Source organism: Girardinichthys multiradiatus, chromosome Y, assembly GCF_021462225.1.
Source record: "Girardinichthys multiradiatus isolate DD_20200921_A chromosome Y, DD_fGirMul_XY1, whole genome shotgun sequence".
Lineage (NCBI taxonomy): Eukaryota > Metazoa > Chordata > Actinopteri > Cyprinodontiformes > Goodeidae > Girardinichthys > Girardinichthys multiradiatus.
This window is the reverse complement of record NC_061818.1, coordinates 40,486,803-40,513,158: the sequence shown is the minus strand read 5'-3', so window position 1 is coordinate 40,513,158 and position 26,356 is coordinate 40,486,803. Positions and strand designations below refer to the sequence as shown.

At 41.0% G+C, this 26,356-nt stretch overlaps 1 protein-coding gene across 1 annotated transcript in view; it reads right to left on the bottom strand.

The window, feature by feature from the left end:
* Nucleotides 1-1,061: 1,061 nt before the first annotated feature.
* LOC124864228 (syntaxin-1B) overlaps nt 1,062-26,356 on the bottom strand; it is a 66,279-nt gene continuing 40,984 nt past the window's right edge. Inside the window, exons 5-10 of the mRNA XM_047358912.1 lie at nt 17,892-17,965; nt 17,110-17,218; nt 14,295-14,368; nt 12,484-12,621; nt 12,287-12,397; nt 1,062-9,301 (exon numbers count right to left, since the gene is read on the bottom strand). Of these exons, the coding sequence (XP_047214868.1) occupies nt 9,221-9,301; nt 12,287-12,397; nt 12,484-12,621; nt 14,295-14,368; nt 17,110-17,218; nt 17,892-17,965 (587 nt within the window). The 3' untranslated portion in view covers nt 1,062-9,220. The remainder of the gene's footprint in view (nt 9,302-12,286; nt 12,398-12,483; nt 12,622-14,294; nt 14,369-17,109; nt 17,219-17,891; nt 17,966-26,356) is intronic.

Sequence of the window (26,356 nt, the reverse complement as noted above, 5' to 3'; positions counted from 1 at the left end):
GTTCTGGACACTACGCTGACAGACACAGCAAACCTTCTTGCCACAGCTCGCATTGATGTGCCATCCTGGATGAGCTGCACTACCTGAGCCACTTGTGTGGGTTGTAGAGTCCGTCTCATGCTACCACGAGTGTGAAAGAACCACCAACATTCAAAAGTGACCAAAACATCAGCCAGAAAGCATCGGTACTGAGAAGTGGTCTGTGGTCCCCACCTGTAGAACCACTCCTTTGTTGAATGTCTTGATAATCACCAAAGATTTCCTCCTGTTGTCTTTTCCATTTGAACAACAAGATGTGAAATTGATTGTTAATCAGTGTTGCTTCCTAAGTGGACAGTTTGATTTCACAGAAGTTTGATTTACTTGGAGTTATATTATGTTGTTTAAGGGTTCACTTTATTTTTTTCAGCAGTGTAAATGGGTTTTCTCTCGGTACACCAGCTTCCTCCCACAGTGGAAAAATGTTAGTGTTAGATTAACTGGTCTTAGGTATGAGTGTATGTATGGTTGTGTGTCCCTGTGATGGACTGGAGACCTACATTCACAATGTCCGTCCATCAGTCTTCTGTACCCCCTCATCTATACAGGAGGGTGGGTGGAGACAGGTGATGCCAATCTCCAGCTGTCATTGGGCGAGAGGCGGGCTACACCCTAGACCGGTCTTCATTCACAATGTGAATATGAGGAAGATGATCGAATAAGCTCTTGTTATTTCAGAGCTCATGTTTATCTTCATGTTCAAGGTCAGAGTTTTATTGGTTTGGTCTGAAATTGGATTTAGGTGTTCCTCAAGGTTCTGTCCTGAGTCCTCTCCTGATCATCATAGATCTCCTGTCCTCTATCCTCCTTTGCACCCACTTTCCATCCATCCATCCATCCATCCATCCATCCATCCATCCATCCATCCATCCATCATCCATCCATCCATCCAGGTTTCCTTGAGGTCTGTGTCTGGAAAAGTGGCATTTTGACATGTGTTGGTACCGTGCTAGGAGAGCAACATGGATGTGAGTCGGAAGCAAAAACACATAAAGCAAAAATGATCCCATGACACCACAGAGTACACTGAACAATCCTTTTCTTTATTATTTTTTTGTTTCGTTTCAATATGTCTGTCGGGGTTTGTTTTTTAAGTTTTTATTTTAAATTAAAATTTTGACACACTTATAAAAGACAGCATCTGCATAGAGTTGTCATCTTAAAGATCCATGAAGAGAGGAAGGTCGAGGCTGGGGGGGGGGGGTCAAAGGGCGGAGAGGCGAGGGAGTCGGTATGGGAGGGGTGGGAAGTAAAGAAGGGGGGAGGGGAATACTGGCACGTCACATGAACTAAACAGAACAGCCAACAGCAGTACGAGAGAGAGGGGGAGGAGAGAGGAAGGAGAGGGGTGAGGGGGACAGATTGCTTTACATTACGCTACGCACACATACACACACACAAAAAAAACGGGACACAAGTTGCATTTCCGGTCAAAGTTGCGTGCAAAGAGCGACGTCGCTGTCCTCTTTCTGCTTCATCTGCTTTTTTTACAGTGCAGAAAATTTTTTTGACCTTGCGTCGCCGTCTCTTTTCTGCCGCCTGCCCCACCACAGCCATATGCATCTGCCTAAAAAAACAGGGCTGTAGGTTCTCCCAAGATCATGGCATCTCAAAGGTGCGGTTCAGTAAAGGGAGTTCCTGCAGGAGAGCGTGAGATGGTTGGCCAGCCTGGTCGCCTCTGCATGATAAAGACAGCCCTTGTTTCTCTGAATATTGCACGCTTTGTTACGAAAGGCCTCTGTGAGGCTGGAGACCGGGCCTGGAATTAGGTGGCGACTCTGGCAGGACCACAATCCTCGAAGCTGTCAAACCTCCTGACCACAAAAAACTACAGCTGGTTCTCTGGGAACTTGGATAGCTTTCAGATCCTGCTTCTGCACAACGTTTGATGTCTTCGAGAAACCCAAGCCACGATCTCCTCCAGGAACTCAACTGGGGGTAAAACTGTGGAAAAGTTGTGTAGCAGGAAGACTGTGGTGGCGTTTCGAGGTATGTCTGGAGGACTGAAACTCTGGGGTCAAATCTAGTTTATGTCTACTAAGAAGGGGGAGCTCTAATATCAGAGACGGCTTGGTTAGTGAAACCATGAAGACCAGAAAGAAGATCAGCAAGAATCTCCATCCTGTGGATCCCTTGGGATCTTTTCAGCAGATGGACGTGTGCTTTTCCTTTAATGGGTATCACCACCACCGGCCCTTGTCACTGATAATCACATCTAGTGCTATTTCGGACTATCTGGGCACTTGTGTTTGGATATGGCTATGAACTGGTCGGCCTGAGAGTCAGACTTGGTGCAGGCTAAATCCTGATGGGAAACGGGCAGGAAAAGTTTTACTGAGGTCGGTTTTCTGGCATAATATGGCAGAGAGACGACATAAAACAGAGAGACTGTGATGACGTAGAGATCTTTCAGAGTGACCAGGGGCGTGGCTTCTAAAGCCCTGGAGGCGGGGTTAAGTTTCCTAATATGGAGGGAAGCACTTTCATCAGAGAAACCAGTGAGTGGAGCCTCTGGATTTGGGGTTATGGACAGAAGTGTGGCTGTGTTCACACTATGAAACTCTGGGATGACCAGAATGGCAAAAGGACCGACTCTGCAGCGCAATGTGAACACAGCTTCTGAACTGAGCGCGGCGGAGAACGACGACAAAGGAAGCTACGCAAATCAGTCTCTCTGCTGCCGTCTCCCGTCCACAGGGGCAGAGACCGGAAGGGGCAGGGCTGAGGACATGCAACGTCCGGGAAATAAAAGCAGCGAAAAAAGGACAGACATCGAAGTGCTTGTCAACTTTGACAGGAATAAATATCTCAGTAGATTTATACATAGACATGCAAGTCATTTTTTCTCTCTTTGAAGTTATTTACAATAATTACAGAACACAAAGATTCCAGTTTCAGTTTGACAAAATTGCGAGCATTCAATATTCAATATTACTACTATTATTTATGATAACATAACTCCTTTTGTACTTCTTTAAATCATTGCAATCATGGAATCGTGGTAACCTCCCTTTTTAAACGTTTTTCTGTTTGTTTGATCACTTTGTGTGAAGCCGTTCACTCCTTCTGGGTTTTGCAAATGTTTTACTGCATTTTATTTGCCTTTTATGGTTAGAAGTATAATAACAACAACAATAATAATAATAATGTTATTTAAGTGTATTTCTTAATATGGCGGGGACTGTGTCAGTGTGGTCTATCTATGTGACCCCTCCCCTAACTCCTCCCACTCAGAGAAAATAAACACTGATGAACCAAATACTGTCTCATTTGATGAAGAGATGTTTGGATCAAGCAAAAAAAAAAAAAATCACATTGTTCAGAACAAGTCCCAGCTGTTGCTGCAACACAGAATAAACATTTTCATGTTATCAGAGCAGGACACGCAGCAGGTCCGGTTTCTGAAAACTGTTTCTTGAAGACAAAAATCATCACAGAGAAGGACTTGGTCTGACAAAGAGAGGAAAACTTTGACAAACCCGTGTTTACACAAAGTGAAAGGACAATGACGTTTGTATCATGTGTGAAGAAACACGTCGGATTACTTCGCTAACAGAGAGTTGATCTTTGGAGCCTTGGCGCCGAACCCAAACCCTGTCAGAATGATTTGGTTCCTGCTTGTTTGTGTCCTGCTCTGACGAAAACTGCACACAGCCCACAGAAGCAGTAATGACACTTGGCCATGTACATACAGTCATACAAACGCAGCAGGTTGGTGTAAGATTTACATAAATATATTGATATATTGTGGTTTATATATTGGTTGAGGCTGCAGTCATTCGTCACACCCTGGACAACGCTCGCTGTAGGTTTGTGGAAGCTGGAACATCCAAATGTTTTTATTTTTGTTTCAGACTTTTCTATTTGAGTCGTTCTGAGTTTTACTCTGTAAACCTTGTTGAAGGAAACCTCTGCATTCACACATGCAGCTCCACCTGATTATCTACAACATGTTGAGACCAAAGCTCATATATGAACACAGCTTCAGTTTTATGAATCCACGTTTACGCACAGCAGTCATTTCACATTAAGCAGAGACAGGAACGTTTTCCAGGAACATCTAGCAATCCAAGGCCCGTTCCTGTTCAGGTTCTGTTCTGGTTCAGAAACAGTTTGTAATTTTACAACCTCTGAATGTTTTCCAGTGCTAATGGTTTGGAGTTCCAGCATGGCAGCACATTCTGGAACATGGGGTAAAGGGAAGGGACCTTGGTTTAAAACTGGTGCAGCTTTAAGGTTTTCAGCCTTAAAGCAACAGAAAACTGGCCTTTTTGTTAAACATTCTGGAATAAAGCTGCACTTTAAATGTAATTTCTGTGTTTCTTCCTATGAATGTATGGATAAATATATAACATTAATAATCAGTATAATTTAAAATAATTCTGCTTTTGCCTGATGGGGAAACATTTCCCTCAGAAGAATCTCCAACCTGCAGCTGTGCATTGATCCAGAAGTGTGAAGATGACTGATAAACAAGCTGTACAGAAAAAATAAAATAAAATGACACCAAAACAACAAGAATAAGAGCAGTTATTAAATAGAAGAAGAAAGCACCACCGTTGTCTCCGGTTATGATTATGTGCCATATTTTTCCACTAATCAGACCACAAACTAGCATCTACAGGAGAAATGAAACTGGAGGCAGACATTGTTTGGACAGGTTGGATCATCTGATTGAAGGAAAGACAAACATGCGATGAGGGCTGGTGGTGGTCATGGCGGTAGGGAATCAGGGCAGGCTTTTTATTTTTATATTTGCTTTTTCTAAATCCTTGTATCTGTGTAAACTTGACTTGCTTTGTGCTCTTTGATTTTAGAGGCGGACATTTTGATAACACGAGTGGGAGGGAAAAGGCTTTGGTTTGAATTAAGCAAACAGTGAACGTTGCGTACATTAATGGTTCTGAACCTCTTAGTTACAATTTGTTAACAATTTGTGAAACCAGCTGCAACCCAGCGGACTGCAATCTGATGCTTCGCATGTCTAAACAAACCCATGCTGCCAACACATACATACACTCACAAACGTACCGTCTTCACCGAAGATGAGAGAAAACTTGCTGCACACGCACAATGATGGGTGGAGGTGCAACCGGAGGTTATCCTACAGGCAATTTCTCAGCAAACAAAGGGTGACGTAAACAAGCCCGGCAGATAAAGGTGGGGTGAAATCCAGCCAGAAGTTTAAACGAACCTGAATGATTGAAGCTGACGGGAGTTTAGTTTTTCACATTTAAGCAAAACACTCAAATTATGTTCCAACAAAACGTGTTAAACAGAAATACTGGAACACAGATTAATTAGTAACAAGCAATTGTTTGTAGCTAGTAGCTAACGTGCTAATCAAACAGGTCCGATGAGTGGTAAAGTGCACGATAAGGAGAATGGGGCAGGGTACAAAAACAGCTTCATGCAAACTCCACAACGCTTTTGCATGCCTTTTTTATTGTTATCATTATAATTATTACACACAGCAGGATGAACGGGGAAGGTCAGACTCCCAACACGCGTCGCCATCTTTTTATACAACCAAATGACTTCAACACAAGACAAGAGGACTGGGTAGGGCCGAACACCCGGACGAACTGACCCTCACCGAATTCTTCTGTTAATGTCTTCATGGTTTGATGTGTTTTTAGGAACTTTACTCAAAATAAACACAAACAACAACGTCAACAAACTGGCTGGTGCTTTGGCGGCATCCTTACACCGCTCACGTTCAGCCACCTCAATCACCACAGACGACTCTGATGCCACCAGGCGACCATCAGCTGTCCAGAAGACCCATGGCGCTGAATGAAGAAAAGCTCAGCTGTGACTAACATTTTTAAAAATCTGATGTGTGAAGTGACCATGACATTTCGATTTGCTAGGTCATTAAATCCACTTCAGTGTACACTTCTTTAAATGTTGGAAACCATTACAAACAGAAACCAAAGACAACAGCTGAGAAAATGGTCCAATCATCCTAAACCTACAAAGGGCTTGTTTGAAGAGAGATTTGTTGGATTGTGCTGCTGGGAGGAGTTGTGAGGTGACACTTTGGTAAACACAATAGTTTTGGTTTATTGAAGCTAAAGAATAAAATAAATGAACCCCACAAACCTAAAGCTACAACATCAAGCGCACCACAGACATCTAAAGCTAACAATGCCAAATTCTACATCTCAAGAAGAAACACATTTTACACTAAATAATGACTACTTTCTCAACTCTGAGAATCGAAACTATACTTATTGCTCTGGCAGAGAGTGAAGAGGGACCTTAAGGTGGTTTTTCATCCAGCGTAGGCCTCAACAGAAGTAGGTGAACCTCCGTATCACAGAGCCTGAGCGCAATCCTCCTGAAAGCCTCTAACTTGTTCTCGCCCAGCATCATGGCAGATCATGAACACTTCACCAAACAGTTTTCCTCAGACACGGCAACATATTAAATAGTTAAAAGTTAAGTCAGAACTGTTGGTTCTGTGGTTATGAACAAAGCAGAAACTTAGTCCACTCTTACACTGATTGTAACACCTCAATAGATATTTTCTTTCTCTCCTCAGATTCCACCAGGCTAATTGCAGTTTCTATCAGAGTTTGATCTTTACTTTAAACGGTCCAGAGTTGAATAATCTGGCAAATGTGTCACTTTTACAACATATGCAATTAAAGATTTTCATGAGCTGCCATGAGACTGCGTTATTCTGTAAATTGAACCATGTGTACGGTCGTTTTAGCATGTTGTCCAGTCAGGGACACTACACACACACACAAACACACACACACACAGTTAGCATTCAATAAACCACAAAACGAAACATGCGTACATCATTTATACTCCTAGTATTGTAACACGTGTTAATTTGTCCTGGTTAACAGAGTTGAGTTCAAAATAATAGTTAGCTAAAACTAGCTAGTTCCATATAGTTAGCATCCCACTTTGCATTCTTTGGGTAATTGGTAGGTTGCTAATGCTAACAAAGTCTAAAAATCAGTTTAAAACCACACATTTTTAGTTCAAGTAATTTAAAAGTGCTAAAATATTTTTCATATTACAATTTGTTCTCTATATTAATAAGAATTATTCGTTAGCTAAAATGATTCTATGATTAGCTAGAATTATCCAATTTCTCCATAATTTGGTTTACAGTTAAGTGCTGAAAATAACACAATCAAATAATTTATTTTAAAGTAAGAAAAACCCACTTAAATAATGTAAAATTAAATATGTTTACAGGTATCTTTCATTTCAATTAGAATTAGCCAATGAATAGCTAGAATTAGCTTCCAGATTAGACAGAAATAACTTGTGAGCAGCTAGAAATAGTTTGCAGAATATCAAGGATTAAACAATGGTCAAACAAAATTAGCATTCAATAATTAAAACAAATAATTTTCTTACTAATTTGCTACTATCCACTAACCAATTGTTACATTTTCAGAAATCTTTCCAACTGGGCAGGTCAAAAAAAAGCCTTTCAGAGTTTTTAGAAAAAGTAACTAGAAAACAGACAATAAATCTTCAGTAAGCTTCTGCACAACCTACACAAACACAAGCTAATTCTACAACATGCAAAGCAGCTCAGACTAATCCTAACACTGGCAGCAACACAACATTCATGGGGCCTGTCTACCTCAGAAGTAAAACATACATGACGTGTTTATGTTGTGAATGAATGTGTGTCACGTTTGACCACCATCCACAGAAAATGCACCAGTAGAGAATGTGAAGTGGACATCAGGCATGGTTTAGTTAGATGCTGCCTACTCCTATTTCAGGACTTCTAGGCAGGAAGCTAAAAAGAGTCGGGTGGTGCATCTTGCCTCAGCATGCACAGAGGTGTGATGTTCCTTTCACATTATCTACAGGAATGCCTTCATGTGTGGCAACTGAAACATCACAGCTTTCCAACACAAACACACCGGAGACACATCAGATCGCACAAACTCAACGTTAACACGATGTTAAGCAGATACAACACAGGATACATCACACACACACCAGAACAGCAGCATGGCAAAAGCAACAAACGCTCGCCATCAAAACACCAAACAGCCACAAGACCATCGCCACACTCGGCTAACTTGCTTGTTTGTTTGGTCTGGATGTGTTTCCTTTATTTTTTGTACAATTTTCCAGATGAAGAGCTGGAGGATGATGCCCCTGCCTGGATCAGGCTTTTAACATAGAGGCCAGATTCTCATTGGCGGAACAAGTCGTCTTTCCTTTATCTAAACTGCATAGATTAACTGTCCATCTCCACCCACCCCTTTTAATGCCTCCTACCCCACATCCTACCCACCATTCACCTCTCCAATTATCACTGTGTCGCATATGCTGGCCAGTCAGAAAAAGCAAGGCGATCAGAGGTCCTACCTCCACAGCTCTTTGGTTGGATCGATGCAATGATGCGGGGAGTCTGACTTCCCCCTTATCGACACTGTTTCCCCAACCAGTCAGCTGGCTGTGAAAACATCTCAAGGTGCCTATCTTGGTCGAATCAGTCTATGGTAACAGGCTCACCGAGGTGAATGACGGGACAAAGCAGCCAGTGAGAGATGGACTAAATTGGCAGCTGAGCTGACGGTGAAGCACAACATTCCAGGCCCCTTCAGAAATGAACATTGTACGGATCTCCCCAAGTTCTAGAATCTTTCCTTCCGGAAAAACCATCTGGAATGGTTTTTCTGCATCAATATATTAGGTGCTTGTTTCCTGAATTGAACGTGAGGAACCCGAATGACAGATTTTACCCACAAAACTCCCACCCAGCAGCTGTCACTGTCCTCAGAGACACTCAGAAATCAAACCAAAAACTTTAAAACAGAAGAAAACAGCCAAACAAACAACAAAGTAAATATTATTGGTTATCATTTTTTACAGGTAGCTAACCCACATGTTTCTTCATATGTTCAATACATTTACATAAATAGGTTTATTTTTTCCCTCTCTTGTATACGTTGGATAAATCACCTATAATGTGGTGTTACTGTGTTTTCTTCTTTGCTTTTTGTACCCCGCCCGAACCCGTGGTGTTTCCTCTTATCTGTGGTTGGATTATCTCTTCCTAGCTGATTGGTTGTTGGTCTTGCATTTGCGTTTCAAGTTTTTGTGTTGTCGTTGCTGTTTCTTTTCTCTGCTGGCTGTCGGTCAGTCGGTCGGCATCAGTCATCATGGCAGCAGGTGGAGGAACGTCTTAGAAGCCCAGCGTGCCGCCAATGGTCGATGCCAGGACCACGCCAAGGATGACGCAGCAGACAATGATCATAATCTTCTTCTGCAGGGCGACAGTAGAAAAGAAACAGATGAATGGTGAGGGAATGACAGTTAACTGATGCAACACTTTTTTTATTAGGTCTGTCCTTTGCTGGTGAAAACCTTTTAGAATTGTCATTTGGTTACTGATCTTAAAGGTATTTCGGAGTTTATTTCCTCTAAAATTATTCTAAATGCTGTTAATTCATCACAAACATCACGTGTCCATTAAGTTTCCGCCATACTTAAAGCCACTTTCAATAACCAGGATTTGTGCCACCAATATCTCTGCCTCTGAATGTTGCCCAATCCATGCTGCACCACGCGTGTCCTGTAGGTGATGGGTCCACCGTGGTAGATGTACCGGGCAGGACTACCAGAAGCTCTCAACGAGGTTTGGCTCAAGGTGAGGCACGGACTCCTTTGTCCTTGGAAATTAAAGTCCTCATAATGGGAATCATACAGTGGTTGGACAATGAAACTGAAACACCTGTCATTTTAGTGTGGGAGGTTTCATGGCTAAATTGGACCAGCCTGGTAGCCAGTCTTCATTGATTGCACATTGCATCAGAAAGAGCAGAGTGTGAAGGTTCAATTAGCAGGGTAAGAGCACAGTTTTGCTCAAAATATTGAAATGCACACAACATTATTGGTGACATACCAGAGTTCAAAAGAGGACAAATTGTTGGAGCACTTCTTGCTGGCGCATCTGTGACCAAGACAGCAAGTCTTTGTGATGTATCAAGAGCCACGGTATCCATGGTAATGTCAGCATACCACCAAGAAGGACGGACCACATCCAACAGGATTAACTGTGGATGCAAGAGGAAGCTGTCTGAAAGGGATGTTCGGGTGCTAACCCGGATTGTATCCAAAAAACATAAAACCACGGCTGCCCAAATCACGGCAGAATTAAATGTGCACCTCAACTCTCCTGTTTCCACCAGAACTGTCCGTCAGGAGCTCCACAGGGTCAATATACACGGCCGGGCTGCTATAGCCAAACCTTTGGTCACTCATGCCAATGCCAAACGTCGGTTTCAATGGAGCAAGGAGCGCAAATCTTGGGTTGTGGACAATGTGAAACATGTATTGTTCTCTGATGAGTCCACCTTTACTGTTTTCTCCACATCCAGGAGAGTTACGGTGTGGAGAAGCCCCAAAGAAGCGTACCACCCAGACTGTTGCATGCCCAGAGTGAAGCATGGGGGTGGATCAGTGATGGTTTGGGCTGCCATATCATGGCATTCCCTTGGCCCAATACTTGTGCTAGATGGGCGCGTCACTGCCAAGGACTACCGAACCATTCTTGAGGACCATGTGCATCCAATGGTTCAAACATTGTATCCTGAAGGCGGTGCCGTGTATCAGGATGACAATGCACCAATACACACAGCAAGACTGGTGAAAGATTGGTTTGATGAACATGAAAGTGAAGTTGAACATCTCCCATGGCCTGCATAGTCACCAGATCTAAATATTATTGAGCCACTTTGGGGTGTTTTGGAGGAGCGAGTCAGGAAACGTTTTCCTCCACCAGTATCACGTAGTGACCTGGTCACTATCCTGCAAGAAGAATGACTTAAAATCCCTCTGACCACTGTGCAGGACTTGTATATGTCATTCCCAAGACGAATTGATGCTGTATTGGCCGCAAAAGGAGGCCCTACACCATACTAATAAATTATTGTGGTCTAAAACCAGGTGTTTCAGTTTCATTGTTCAACCCCTGTATATTCTGCTCTCTGGCCTCTCATCCAGAACAAATCACCCACTGAAGACCATATCGGGGAAAAACGTGCTGCAGAAAACATAGATTCTGGGTTCTGGTCAAACCCCTTCAATAAAGTTAGGTGGTGATTCAAGCCGGTTTGAGATTGTTGAGGTGAGAGACTTAAATTGTAAATGGACTGAACTTATATAGCGATTTTCCAGACCACTCAAAGCGCTTTACACTAGAGCCACATTCACCCAATTGCACTCACTAACACTCACACATTCATACACTGATATGCAGATCAGTAGGCAACTTGAGGTTAAGTGCCTTGCCCAGGGGCACATCGACAGGAGGAAACTGAAATCGAATCCACAACCTTCTGATTGCAAGACAACTACTCTTCCTACTGATCCACAGTCGCCTTAGCTAAATAGGAGTAGCTCATAGTAGAGTCACTGCTTTTGTCATTAACAGGAGCTAATAGAGGTGTTTTAGGGAACCTGGTTGGAAATACCATCCGAACATCTTCCTCTGTTTATTCATGTCCCACTGAGAGGAGGTCTTAGGATGGACCCAGGACCTCGGTCCTCACCAACGCAACATGCTGAAGCGCACCTTGTCAAGAAGTTGCATGTTCTGTTGTTTTGATCAGTTATTCATGTTCACAAACTAGGAAAGCAGCAGGATAAAGTCTGAAAGCATGTTTGTTATTACAACCTAATGCATAGTTATAAATAGATAGGGGGAAGTATTTTTTTAAATGTTCTACATGCCTTCAAAAACACCAAAATATAACATTTTAAGTTCAAATTGTGTAGTTAGAGTTGTTTATTGGGAATGCACTTCCTCTATAGATTCTTGTTAAATACAGGCAACGTTTACCTGCAGTGACACCCACTCTTTAAAGTTAGAACTGCAATGATAGCTGTGTGCCTCAAATTAGCTAGAACCTTCAAAATCATGCTCTTGATGTCTAAACTCATTAGGCACGGCAAGGTATACCTGAGCCCTGATTTCACCAAAGGGATCTGAAGGAGGCAGCTGTACGAAGGAGGTTCTGGGCTCTCAGATGGAGTCCAGTCTTTTATAAGTTGCAGAAAACGGCTGAATAGCTGCAAGCTTTTTAGAACCCAATCAAACAACATTGGCTGAATAATCAGAGCAGTCCAAGCCTTCAGTCCAACATTTTGCTTTTAGGTTGTCCCTAAAATAATTAGGCTTCATAAAAGGAGACTTCTGGAACAGCAGTTGGATTCAGAGCAGACTTTCATCAGGAGAAAAATGTATTACCTTGCGAGCCTGACTCTGGTATTTTACGGCCTTCTTGGTGTCGGAGACGGCTCGCTCAACGTAGTCGACGGAGTGTTCTACATTGTACTCAATTCTGTCAATCATTTCGCCCTAAAATGAATATCAGAATTTCATTTGGCAACCAGAAGACAACACCTTAATCTGTTCTGACAACTTTCTTCCTCCATGTAATCTACCTGGCTCTCGACCAGCATGGCCATGTCCACAAACATGTCATGGAGCTCACGGATGCTGTTTTCCAGCTTGATGATCTCGGTGTGTCGGGTCTCGATCTCGTTCAGGGCTTGTTTGGTCATCTGGGAGTCCATTTTGATCTGCAGGAGAAGTTCAAGTGAACAAATCCTTGCTTCTCTTCTTTGTTACAGAACTTTCAAATAAAAAACCCTAACGTCTACATTAACAGGAAGTAGAAATGGGTCAGAAACCTGATGTATGGTAAGCCTTAAAAAAGTTTACAAAAATAAACATGCAAATAAGACAAGGTAATAAGATAATCTGTCTTTGGTTAGCAGCTTTAATAACTTCAGAAAAGAGAAAAAAATCTGATGAAACATTACATAAAATAGTTGGAGGCAGAAAAAGATGAAAAACAAAAATAAAATTAACCTGTGTTCAAACTTTTTCAGCAGTTTTATTCTGCTAGACAACAAGAAAAGAATAAAAACCTCCATCTACATCATTTATAGTCTTACAAGTTAACATCCAGGGAGGTTTATTATCACGAACGAGAATGTTCTTCCAGATCAGCTTGATTTAATTAATAATTAGCTATATTAGTTTCTAAATTAAAGAGAAATATCTAAAAATTAGCCAAATTAGCAAGAAGATTATTTCAAATTATATGCTGAACCAAAAATCCAGATTTGCTAGAATTATTTTGTGATTGGCGATATTAAACTCCTTTATTAATTCAAATTATCTGGTAAACTAAAACTAGCTTCTTGAAGAGCTGGGACTAGCGTTTGATTATCTTATTTTACAGTCCACCTCAGTTAGGTTACAGTTATCCTAGCACAGGATAACTGAATATCATTTTATGATTAGCTGGAGTTGACCTCCTGATTAGCCTTGTTTGATGATTGGCTAGAATTAGCATTTTAAATTTAGATAGAGTTGGATTCGGAGAAAATCTGGCTTCATAGACAGAGGATATGTGATCTGGGCTGTGAGCCTGAAGTCCAGGTCTGGCTCCCAGTGAACATGTTTGAGAGAAGCACCATGAAGCCATGATGACCATGGTGTGGAGCTACTGAAATCTGGGATCTATCAAAACTTTACAGTTTCCTCTGAAGAACAGGAACTATTCATGTTCTCAGGTCTAAGCGATTGAAAGGGTCATGAAAACAAAGATGATCAAACGTAATGAGAAACAGAAGTAGCCTAGATGTTTGCTGCCTCATTAAAATTGGATTGTTTCCATTTTCTGATTACAATGTGGTTAGTTGGTGAAGAAACTTGAAGTTTTGTACTTTCACCTGTTAAATGTTTCAACCAAAAGGAACGATATGAGCGACCGAATAATTTAGTTTTGTTTGCACACCTGAACTCATGTTTTTCATCACCTTCTCCTGTTTGCTGATGGTGAGACCAACTTACCTGCTCAGACTAACTCAACACCTGCTGTAAGCCTGAACTTTACTGACCTCTGCTGATTTGCCACCTCGCTGTGATATCACAATAGACATGGTTTCAATCAGAGTAGCTCAGTTGTTTGCAGCCAGGTGTTTAGTTATATCCCATAGTTTTGGTCTCTGCAGACATGAGCGCTTTTAATTTGAAGGAGAAGAAAACAATGAGGACTCCTTCAAAATAAAAGCAGTGGCTGCTTTTCTTCAATCCTCCCACCCCACCCATGATTTCATGTGACAAAGGTCGTCTTCACTTGATGTTTCAGCGCACCTATGGCCATTCTGTGTCCTGATCACATGATGATGCGTACAGGAAGCAGAATGCTGCAGGTTAAAGTGACCTCAGGTGCGGTGCTTACATCATCGGTGAAGATGGCCAGTTTGCCGCTCTCCAACATGTCCTCCAGCTCTTCGTTGGTGGTGGTTCTTCCAGCTGCAGACAGAGCAAGAAACAAAGAGAATATTCAGAGACACGGAAACCTGAAGGTCATGTGACTGCAGCCGGATGCACCTGAACACTGGCTGACAGAAGATTTTATTCCTCAGACGATAACAGGTTTTCACTAAAAGCAGCAATGAAGCCAGTCTTGTTTGGAGCTTCATATCTCAGTTCCATCAGGACCATCACTTAAAGTTTAACCGGGTCACAGAAATTTGGACTTTACTTGACCCACTTATCATTTTGATCCCTCTTCCAGTGTTTCCACAGTTTAAGTTTTAGTATTTTTGCAGATTTCCCTACAGAGTGTTCAGCTTAGAGTGTAATGATGGTTCTGACTCGGAAAAATATTCAAAACTTTTTGGATTTCATCTCCACATGTCCAGGATCTCCATCCAGTCGAAGGTGTTTCTGTCTCCTTCCAGCCAGTGTCTCCACTGCTGCAGAACCATCAGTTTTCTGACCAATCAGAGCCCAGAATGCAGAGAGACACGCCCGCACTCCCATTCACTCACAGTAAATTTCAGCTCTGGATGGTTCTGGAGACAATGGACCTGAAGGTTCGGTTTATCCTGGCAGATCCCCCACAGAAAACACTGCAGACCCAGACAGATGAACATGTGAGCCCAACAAAAAGTTCTGATGGTCACTCAGACCATATGGCAGTTAACTTCGTGACTCGTCTTTCAGCAGCAATTGTTGCTCCTGCTCCCTGTATTTGAACAGCCTGGAGGAGTGGAGAACATCACTCATGATAGGTTAGTTCCTAAGTGATGGATCAGAGGCAGCAGATTTGAACTGAACACAGTCAGAAAAAAGGGGGACCTGATGGAAAAGAAACATGTCCCAAACGCTTTTCATTAAGACCTAAAGTGCCTGAGTTTGTTAGAAGGTGTCTCCTTTAACAGCAGCATTGAGCGGAAAGTGTGTGAAGGTCATAGTTAAAGTGCTGAGTGAAAAATAGCTGCATCACCTCTGCAGCGTTCACACGCTTTAATCTGGAGCCTGAGGGTGATGTTTAACAGAAGAATGAGTCAGTTATATCCATCAACAGAGATTCACTGGAAACCCAGGATGGATGGAAACTGAGAGCAACGTTCAGAACCGCAGGTGACATAAAAACACTCAGACTGCTGAGTCAGCAGAAACGCTCCTTCTTGTGATGTTTGCTGACCTTGTGTTTAGTTGGTTTCTAAATACAACTTTCTCTACCTGGTTCTACAGTCACAACACAAAATGTTCTGCTCTGACACCACTCTTGTGTTTTGGAACAAATATTTGATGCATTTTATCCAGTTTAAATACTTTTATCATCAAATCCATAACATTTCTGCTTAGAGTGAATATCCCCAGTGCGGGTCCTTTTCCTAAATCCTAGGTGGTGGTGACCCATTCTTGGAGTTGATCCCAGTTTGTTGGGTTCTGTTTCTCCACCTGAGATGACCACAGGTTTTTCAGAGGGTGCAGATATGGGGAGTTTCCTAACCAGGGGTCCGAAACATACATGTTCTGATCTTTGAGACACTTGGAAAATCCACGGATTAGCAACAAACTGTTGGAAGAAGTTGCTCATGCAACGTTTTTGGACTGGATTGTTCTTTATTAGACCCAGCCGTAGATGGAGAACAACCACTGAACTACACAAACAAAAGAGACTGGTAAAAACTCTGAATCCCAGAATGCACTGCATTACCCATTCTCTGGTTGTTCCTTATTCATTTTAAACTAATTTAACCTCATTCTAAATTCCTCAGAACCAACCTTGGTTCTGCCTAACAAGATTCTGGGCTGTCATCATTGAATCATTTATTGGTTTAATTCTGTTGATTCTTGTTTTGTAGTTTATTCTTCATTCTTTCATTTTTACTTTGTACTCAGTGAATGTTATAGCCAAGTTAAACTTTAGTTTGTTAACTGGAGTATTTTAACTTGAAGTTGTCTTATTATATTAATAAATTCTTATATTTTGGAGAGTCGTTTGTGTTTTGTTGCATTAGGCTGGTGATCACAGGACAGACCCACAGGCCGAAGGTTGTTTGACTAAAATTAAATATTCAAACTTTGTTAATAATTTTTAATTATTAATAGTTGCTAAAAGCCAAACCACGCCAATCTTAGATAAGAAGCAATCTCACACATGTATTGGATCAGGATGCTTCACTGTTGGTACATACAGGATTCAGGGTAACTCTCCGCTGTTCTTCTCCAGATGTCCCAAACAGTCTAAATGAGCATCCATCAGAGGAAGTCCCTTTGTTCTAGTCTTTTGCTGCCCATACTGGTTCTTCCTGCAGAGTTTGACTGTTCTTGATGGTTTTCTAGGACAGATGCAGGTTCTTTGCTGTCCTTGATGTACAAAAGTCTTCACAATTACTGTGCACCAACCTGCCGCCGATGCTGAGAAAGCTCTGCACTGGTGGTAACCTGACATGGCCCTGCAGGTTGCTGGACCCTCTGAGACATCCTAAAGCTTTTCCTTTGTAGTTGAACCTCTCAGCTTGACATTCTTGGTGGTCCAAAAGGCTGTAATGTTCTCAGCCACAGTTTACTGCATGTGAGGCTGTTTGGATGCAAAGTGCTGATACTGCAGCTGTTGTTTTGCAGGTAGCCATTACAAACACAAAGAGACACTGATTTCTAATTATGTGTGTTTGACTATGACAGTAGATGTGGTCCTCCAGCAGCTCCAGCGTTTGGACTGCTGCTGTGTGTTTTGGTTCCGTTGTGTAACTCACTGATCTCCAGCTGTCTCTGGATGCGGTCCTTGCAGCGGTCGCGGTACTTGGACTGCGTGGTGTTGTACTCGGTCATCACCTCCACAAATTTACGTGAGAGCGTCGAGTGCTGCAGGAACACAAGGAGGAAACGGCAACTGGTTTAACTGGGAAACCAAAACCAAACATGGAGGTTTATGATGTAAGTTCAGATGCTCAGAAATGTTTTGTGTCAAACAGATAATTTTGTTTTAGGTCAAACCAAATGTTGAAATATGGCAGCAGAAATATAAATAAACCCAGTCTGACTGTAAACATAACTGATGCAAATGTTTTTAGTCTGTGGGCATAAAGAGAGTGGGCATAGGTTTAAGATGTGTGTGTGTGTTATTTCTGTTGTTGTGTAAGCTGAAGCTGATCCTGTAGCTGTTGAGTAACTGCAGTCCCTTTCCTGTCCACTGGGTGGCAGCAGCAACAGACAAGATGGCTTCAGCCAATCACAGAGCAGGATCCTGCTGCATGAGAAAATGTTTCCTGCAGGAAATGACGTTCAGGAGGAACTATGAGCAAGAAAACTCCAGTATGAGTGTAGAAGGATTATTGGATCTGACATGTTAAAGATGTCTGTCCTGTATATACGTGTCAGTTTGAACACGCGTGATCAGCAACAGTTACATTAACAGATAAACACACAGCAATGAAGTGAAACTTTGACACTTTCTGCAGACGCTGACCCACTAATAACTTATTCTTTAATAAAGAGCTTTGATGCTCATTTTGTCAGGTGTCAGAACCTGACCCACCTGTGTCTTACGGATCCGGAGGTCCGCTGATGATCTGTTGAGACCCTCCTCCTGCTCGATGCTCTGCTCGATTGCTGCAAAAACAAAGATGCAGACAATGTTAAAAAACATCCGAGCTGTTCTACTAAAACATATTTAATATTTTTTTCCGGACCACAAGGCTGATTCCTGGTTCCGACCCATTTTTAGACCAGTTTGTAAATATTTTAGAATATGCTAAAAGTTTAACATTTGAATTAAAGAGCTAAAATTGGAAATCAATAAAAAACAAAATCACATTCACATTATCACAGTATGGCCTGTTTTATGTCTCTGAAAACTGAGTTCAGGTGCATCATGTTTCCACTGATCATCCATCAGATGTTTCTTCAACATGTTTGGGGTCCACCTGTGGTTGGAAAGGAACACAGTTGTCTATAAAAGGTCTCACAGCTGACAGAGCAGAGCAGAAACCAAGGAATGAAGTCAAAGGACTGTGTCAAAGCTCTAATCTGAGGAAGGTCACAAAGATTTTGGCATCAATGAACGTCCTAAAAAGCTGTGTGGTCTCCTGGGAATGGAAGAAGCTTGGAACCACCAGAACCCGTCCTAAATCTGGCTGCCCGACCAAACTGGGTAATCAGAAGAAGGGCCTTGGTCTAAGAGGTGACAGAGAACCCAATGTCTCTAAGGTGGAGCTCTTGTGTTTATTTGTGGACATAGGAGACCCACCCAGAAGGTCAACCACTGTAATGCACTCCACCAATCAGGCCTTATGGTAGAGTGGTCAGAACAAAATGGCAGCTTGCTTGAATTATGCCAAGAAGCTCCTTGAAGATCATCAGAGCAGGAGAAACAAAAACCCTTGGACCAGATGGAACCATAGTAGAAGGTTTTGGTCTGAACTTCAAGTGTCATGTCAGGAGACAACCAGGCACTGCTCATCACCTGGTGAACACCATCCGTACTCTGAAGCATGGGGGTGGCAGCATCATGCTGTGAGGAAGTGGGTGACCAGTTCATACAGAAGGTAAGATGAGAACAACAAGCGTAGTGAGATTCTTCTAGAAAACCTGCTCCAGAGCGCTCTGGACCTCAGGCTGAGGTGAAGATTCATCTTCCAACATGACAATGAGATGAAGTACAAAGCCAAGAAGACCAAGGAGTTGCTTCAGGAGCATTCTGAATGTTCCTGAGCCAGAGATCCTGGCTCTAAATCCAGCTGAACATCGCTGGAAAGACCTAAAGTGTCTGCCTAACAACAAGCCATCCAACCTGACCGAGCCTGAGAAGATCTTCAGAACATCTGCACACAAAACAGGTAAGCCAAGCTTGTAGAGACGAATGCAGAAGATCAGAGGCTGAGACTGTGCTGAGCGAAGGCTGTGGATTCCTCTGTTCAGGTGATTTTTTTCTGTAGTTTTAGTTTTTAATAAACTTGCAAACACTTTAAAGGTCTTTCACTTTGTTATTATGGGATGTTATGAGAAGAATGTGAGGAAAAATTTAAATTTAACCCAGTCAAGAAAAATGCTGTAATATAACAAAATAAGGAAGAAGTGAACCACTGCAGAAACGTCTGGATTTGCTGAAATTATGTTTGATTTCAGGCAAACATCAGTGGAGAACCTGAATCATAGATTTCACTGGTTCACCTGGGCTTTATTCCATTCTTTTAAAACTATTTGGATGAATCGGGTTGTCTGTAGCTACCTAACAAGATCATGAGTATAGCAGCTTTAAGAGTGCTGAAATAATTATGGACTAAAGTCTCCACTGCTGTGATGTTCATTTAACCACAAACATCCTGCAGATTCCATGATAGACCTGGCCTTGCGACGAAGATATGAGCTACAAGATCTGAATCAACATCAAGCAGGTAGAAGCTCCAGCTTAAAAACGTCCACTGCTCTCTTCAGTTACTCTGAAGAGACGCCGACTAAAAGTCGTAGCAAGTGTTGCAGTTGACTTGAAACAGGAGTGGGTTTACTCAGTAAAGCTTGGTCCATAAAAATCCAGCAGCTCCTCAACTATGGCCAAGAAACCAGGTTCTAAAGTGAGACCAGGAAACGTTCTGTGCAACAAAGTCCTAAAAACGGTCATAAAACATGAAGAGCAGTGATGCAGAGGAAGCAGCATAAATGTAAACGTTACCATACTAAGAAAGGTTAATCATGAGCATTTAACAATAAGGTGGTGTTAATTAGATCCTCCCTAATCCCGATAAAAGTCGGGATTCAAACCCCTGTTTTAAGATGGACCTGGTTTTTATTCACTGCTTGCTCCCAGTCAGACCAGCAGTATGACTGAAATAATAAAAAAATGTTTTTATTTTTCAGAACCTTTCAAAGTTAAACCTCAAGTCTGAAAATCTTCTAAATCCTCAGACCCTCCAGGAGGTACAGAGCACCTGATCTTAAATCAATCTGTCTTTGCAGCATCATCATTTTATCCTGGAAAATAAAAAAAATCAAACCTTCAATCTGACCACAAACAGCATAAACAGAGAGGAAAAAGACCCAATGTTAAGAAATAATTGTTTCCAAGGTAACCTCTGGTTCTTAAAGTGTCAGCAACTACAATGATCCCCATAAACTAAATGTAAATTATTTATATTTAATGATTTCAAATTGATCAGATTGTTCAAGAACTTTAATCCACAGTTTCCTGTTTCTGTGCGTGAAAAAGGAAGTCCCTTAATCTTAGCAACTCTTCAAAATGGGAAGGACAAGAGAACATGCTATGTCCGTAAGACAGGTGTGTATTAGAGGCTGACATTTTTTCGGGAGTCCCACGGGAGACAGCGTCAGTAAAGATCACGTGATTGGGACGGTACAGGATAAAACATGAACTGGAACAGACGGGAGTGGGAGCTAACCAATAGGAGGGAAAATAAACTAGGATCAACTGTCTTTGGAAATGTTAAACTGAGACTTTGTTATAAACTTTAAGAAAAAAAAACTTGGATCGATGCCGCCATTGTGTAGTTTTTTTTCCAAGAAGCCTATACTATAATGCGAGTCAAATGAACTACACGACCCACAAGCCAACAGTGCTTCTGATCGATGTTTTCCACCTGCGTTCAGGATGAAGGGAGCAAATGCAGGTGGAGAACTGGACGTGGTAAAATTGGATTTGCAACGTAAAGTCAGCAGTAAGGACGTATCTATTAAACTCATAGAGCTGACAGGAAAGTCGCAAATATGACCGAACTTCAGGAGAGTTGAATGTAGCGGTGTTAACACGCAGTATGCTGCTTATAAAACGTGTTTAGTTGTAATCAAGTTCACCAGTGATTAAGGGACACTTGTTAGACAGATTCTGGATTAAATCAACCCTGCTTCTCTTCATTCATCAAACCAAAAGTACCAACATGTGTCAAGTCTCATCTGACCAACAAAACTGCTGCATGTGCTCTAAAGATTTAAGAGGTTTTGCCACAGTAGAGAGGAAAGGTACGGAGCCCGCCAAGGGACATGGGGGATTTTTTTTTTTTTTTGCGTCTCCACGCAATACTTTTGCGTTCGGCATTTTGGAGCAACAGCACAGATGATAAACTGCTCATAAAACAAACACTGATATGTCATTGATATGATTTATTTGTCATATGCAGGTTAACATGCAGTAAACAATGTGATTAAATGTTTAGGATAAGAAGAACCGTTTAAATCACGATAAAAACAAAAACACTAATGGCGTACAAAAAAAAGTACCCATCATGCAGCAGTAATAAGGAAATAAAGTGTCACAGATGTGGTTTCGTGCAGTTTTATGGTCCAGAGTTCAGTAGTTTGTTTGACAGCTTGTGGTTAAAAACTGTCTTTTAGTCTGATTTGAAGATCATTTTATTTAAGGCCGATTTCAAAATAAAACTCAATAAATCTCAAAACGGGTGTAGTGTTTGTTTCATTTTTGCAGTTATCTGGTTTGGAAATTATCCCACAAAGTATTGTGAAATAACGCAAAGACTATTGCGTGGGAACGCAAAAGAGAAAAACATCCCCCCTTGTCCCCTCGCGGACCTCGTAGAAAAGCTTCATCAAGAGAAGATATTAAATAAATATGTTGTGAAATAGAAAAAAATTGAATGTACCATTAAATGTACAATTTATTTAATACATTATTAAATATTAAGTGTACCACTAATTACGTCATGTCGTCTTTAAAATTATACTTAATTATTCAGTGGCACATTTAATTGCATTATAGTCCATTTCATGATATAATGGTACATTTATTGTTTCTAATGATGTATTAAATAAATAAATGGTACCTTTAATTTAATGGCACATTTAATGTTACATTTCTTTCATGTTACATTTACTTCACTTATGGGACATTAACATGTATTTATTTAATGATGATTTTATTGTATTAATTTTGTCCAGTTTGACCCTCCATTCTTGATGCCTGTATAGGAGGTCATGTCAGAATTTAAATCAGGTGTTCTGGAGCAGAAACACATCTAAAACTAGCAGAGAAGGGGTCCCTGAGGACCAGGGCTGTGAACCATTGAGGTACAGTTTCTAAATTATGAAGGTAATGCCTTTTTGTCCTTTTGTTCACCAAGTACAGTTCTCTTACTAGGTGCATTTTTCTTTCGTTTCAGCAACTTGAAACATAAAAGTAATGTCATTGTTCAAAGGAAACAATCACTTAATAAATGAGTAAAATACAACTATGTACATTTTGTTTATTCAACTAAGATAGACATGGTCTGTTTCCTTGTTTGATATTTTATTATTTCTTCATTATTATTCTTTTTACTTTAACTGGCCTTTACTACAGCTAAAAACAGGGACCTAACTGGTCCTTCAAAGAAAGAAATTACCAAAAGACTAAATAAAGAAAACAAAAATGGGAGAGTCACAGGAGTGGGAGTCAATTTACCAGGACTGGGACGGGACAGGATTTTTTTCGTTATGCTGGCCTGGGATTGGGATGGGACAAGACATTTTTCTATGGAAGCGGGATGGGACAGGAGAAAAAATCCACTCCCGTGTCACCCTCTAGTGTGTATCGATCTTTATCAGTCAGGAAATGAAACAATGTCAATCTCCTTCCATGACCATCTCAGTCCCCAGATCTAAATCCCATGGAAAACCTGCAGGGGGCGCTAAAGAGAAAAGAACCAGGACTCTGGACCATCTGAAGAGATTATGCAAAGGGCAATGATATTAACAGGGGGGTTGCGAATAGTTTCTCCATCAGTGATGTTGCCATGAAATTATTTATCTTGTGGGATTTTGTTCCACCTGAATAAATGTTCTCAAGCCAAAGGTTGGATTTTTCTACCATTTTCAGAGCAGAATGTGCTGCAGCAATGAAAGATAGTTTATTATCAGACTTTCTCACACATCTTTAATGAGGTTTAAAAAGATGTTTAAAAAGCTTTCCACATCATTTCCACAAGACTGAATAAACTTAAATGTTCTCCTTCATTTGCCTGCAACAGCCTCACCTCATCACTCTGCTGGAGCTTCAACAGTTATTTAACTGGGAGAGCCAGTTTAATTAGATGTTCCCTCTGAGGATCACTGTGATCACTGCAGCTTCTAAAGAAACCATCCAGGAGAAAGATCCTGAACCAAAACCATATTTGACCTTCCAACTTCTAGTCAGCAATATTAACAAGAACAGATTTAAATCTATAGCAATGAAATTAATTTGAAAACACATTATACAAAGGAAAATATTAAAGAGGGACATTTTTATGGTTGTAAATTTATTCCAGCTGCAATATTTCACATTTTTCCTCAGTTTCTGGAATGTCTTTAATACTAAACTACATGCATTCCCAGCCAAACGGACCATATAACCACATCATCTGCATCCAGACAGAATCCCTACTTCTGATCCATCAAAGGTAGCTAGAACCTCGGGGGTCATGAAGAATGACCAGCTGACCTTTAAAGATCATGATACCTCCATCGCTCAATTGTACTGCTTCATATTGTTTCACAGACAGATCAGGCAGTACCAGTGCCAGGCCTTCCTAACTGGTCTCCCAGCCTGTGCTGTGAAACATCTGCTGCATGTTCAGTCTTAGCCTAAAAGAGGACATGTCACCCCTCTGTTGGTTGACTTCCACCAGCTACCCAGATGTTAGCCCACAAAGAGCTTCATGGAATGGGTCCCACCTACTAGAACGCTCTGCCAAAGGCTTCCCTACCTCCACTACTGCTCTCTATTTCTATGTGGTCTCCTCTGACAGAACCGGACGAGTGGTCTTCCTTCTAAGTAGCTCATTGTTCACTCCTCATCACTACTGTTTATGTCTCACCTGCTGCCTTATGAACATATATTAATTTACACACTTTGCAGCATTGGCGGTCCGAGCTCTCTGATGTTTTATCCTCTCTGGCAGTCTCTGTTTTTCTCTGCCTGCTGTGATGGCCTCAGAAGAACAAAGGAAGGAAGTCTGTCTTCCGGTTGGGGGCTTCAGGCAGATACCAGAGTGAGACACGTGAACAGCAGGGATTGATTTAAAAAAAAAATAATCAAGTGTGACCTGAACTGAGCCCTTGGTCCCAGTTGAACCAGGAAATATCCCTTGCCTCCTGATGGTTAGCCCACTCCTGGGCCCAGATGACAGGAGTCACATGATCCCACTTTTAATATATCAGTTTAAAACTTCCAGCATCAAGGCCAGAAGCCAACAAACTGTGATACTATAATCACAACTATGCAGCTTGAGTATTGTGACAGATGCACGCTCACCCCACATCCGAACAGCGTTGGTTTTGTTGACGTGACTCAATGCATAGCAACGGCACCTGCATGTCATCATCATTACCTGTGGCAGGTACTAGGCCACGTTATGAGACTGACTAATTTATCAACATTGTTAGAATTTCATGTAGATCAACTTTACTACAAGTAAATACCATTTGCTTTTAATTCAATTTTATTAATTGTGCAGGGAACTGCATTTACAAAATATGTTTTAGACTTTTTCTCTTACTACCTTCAGAGCCAAGCTGTTGCTATAAATTAGTATATTTCTATATTTTATGATAATAACGTGTGGTGTTCCTTAACACACGTCAGTCTGCTGAACTGTGTAACACGTATAATGTAATTTCTGCAGTACTGAACAACAAAACTGTCACAATATTCTTGTTCTCCTGCTTCTTCTGACATACTTCTATCTAGCGTTTGTTTAGCACCACTACAGGCTGTTGACACTGTAGGTGGCAACATAGTGAAAAATCGTATGCATGCACTAAGGACATATTTCATTTAAATGCTTTAAAATATTTAGCAATTTAAGAAGAACCTCAAGACAGTTCTTCTTTATACTTTGAGTGGAAAAGCAGCCAAAGAGCTGTTGATAAAATCTTCTTTAATATATTGTAGGAAAGTCTGGATAATTTCAGAAAAATGTGCAGAAATGAAGGACGGTTTAAGACTGTTGAACAGTTTTCTTTATAGTTCATTTGACTATAGCAAATGACTGAGCTCAAACCCAAACTATTCAAACACGGTTCCGAGCTAATATCAAAGGTGTGATGTCGGATATACAAACTGGGCCACAAGTGAAGACACGTCATTCAGCAGGCCAAGTTTTTAAACAATGATTTCATCATAATCACCGGAACCCAAATATACCCACATGTGCTGGTGTTACAGTGACACACGTTATGTGCTTGTAGTGGGTTTGTTGCACAATAAAGAAACAAGATAACATTGAAAAAGGCACAGATGTTGATGTAGACAACACTGTCTACCACAGAGGTCAGCATCCAGCCCCGAGTTTTCTGAATGTTCTGGCTCTGCTCAATAAAATCCACAGAAACGCAACAAGGAAAAGTATTGTCAGGATGTTTCATACAATTCCCTGAATAATAATCTTGGTGAGAAATAAAAAAGTTGCCTGTCTTTGTGCTATGATATGGGTTAACCTAATGATGATAATAAAAAGAGAAATAGGTTTATCCTCATTACTGTTTAGTAGTTACTGTAAACAAATCGTGCAGTTTTAAAGCAACAACTCTGGCCTGATGCAGATGAATAAAAAATTATTCCTGAAACTCCTCTTGCTTATAGATCCAATATGATTTAAAGGAATTATTGTATAACTCTAAATCTGGTCATGATTATTCCTTATTTATTCAAATATTCATTAGTTGAGCCAGAATATATTTTATAAGCAAATAGCCCTCTGAGGTGTTGATGATTTTCAGTTTTTAGTTGACAGTCATGTTTCACCGGCTACAGAAGTCTGAAAATGTAAAAATGGTACCACCAGTTTACTTACTAATTTTTTATAATTAATATAACTTTAGCTTATTATTTTAAAAGTGTATTTAGGGAAATCTTCCTGTGTAAATATGTATATTTAGCCTGATCAACATTTCCACAAATGTTATTTGTTTGCTCGTCATTATAAATAAAGATTATTATTAAAAGTATGGAATAAACAGCCATTTGTTGAAGCTCCAGGCTTGATCTTAGCTGGGCTGTGACATCTTCAAGTATGCTTC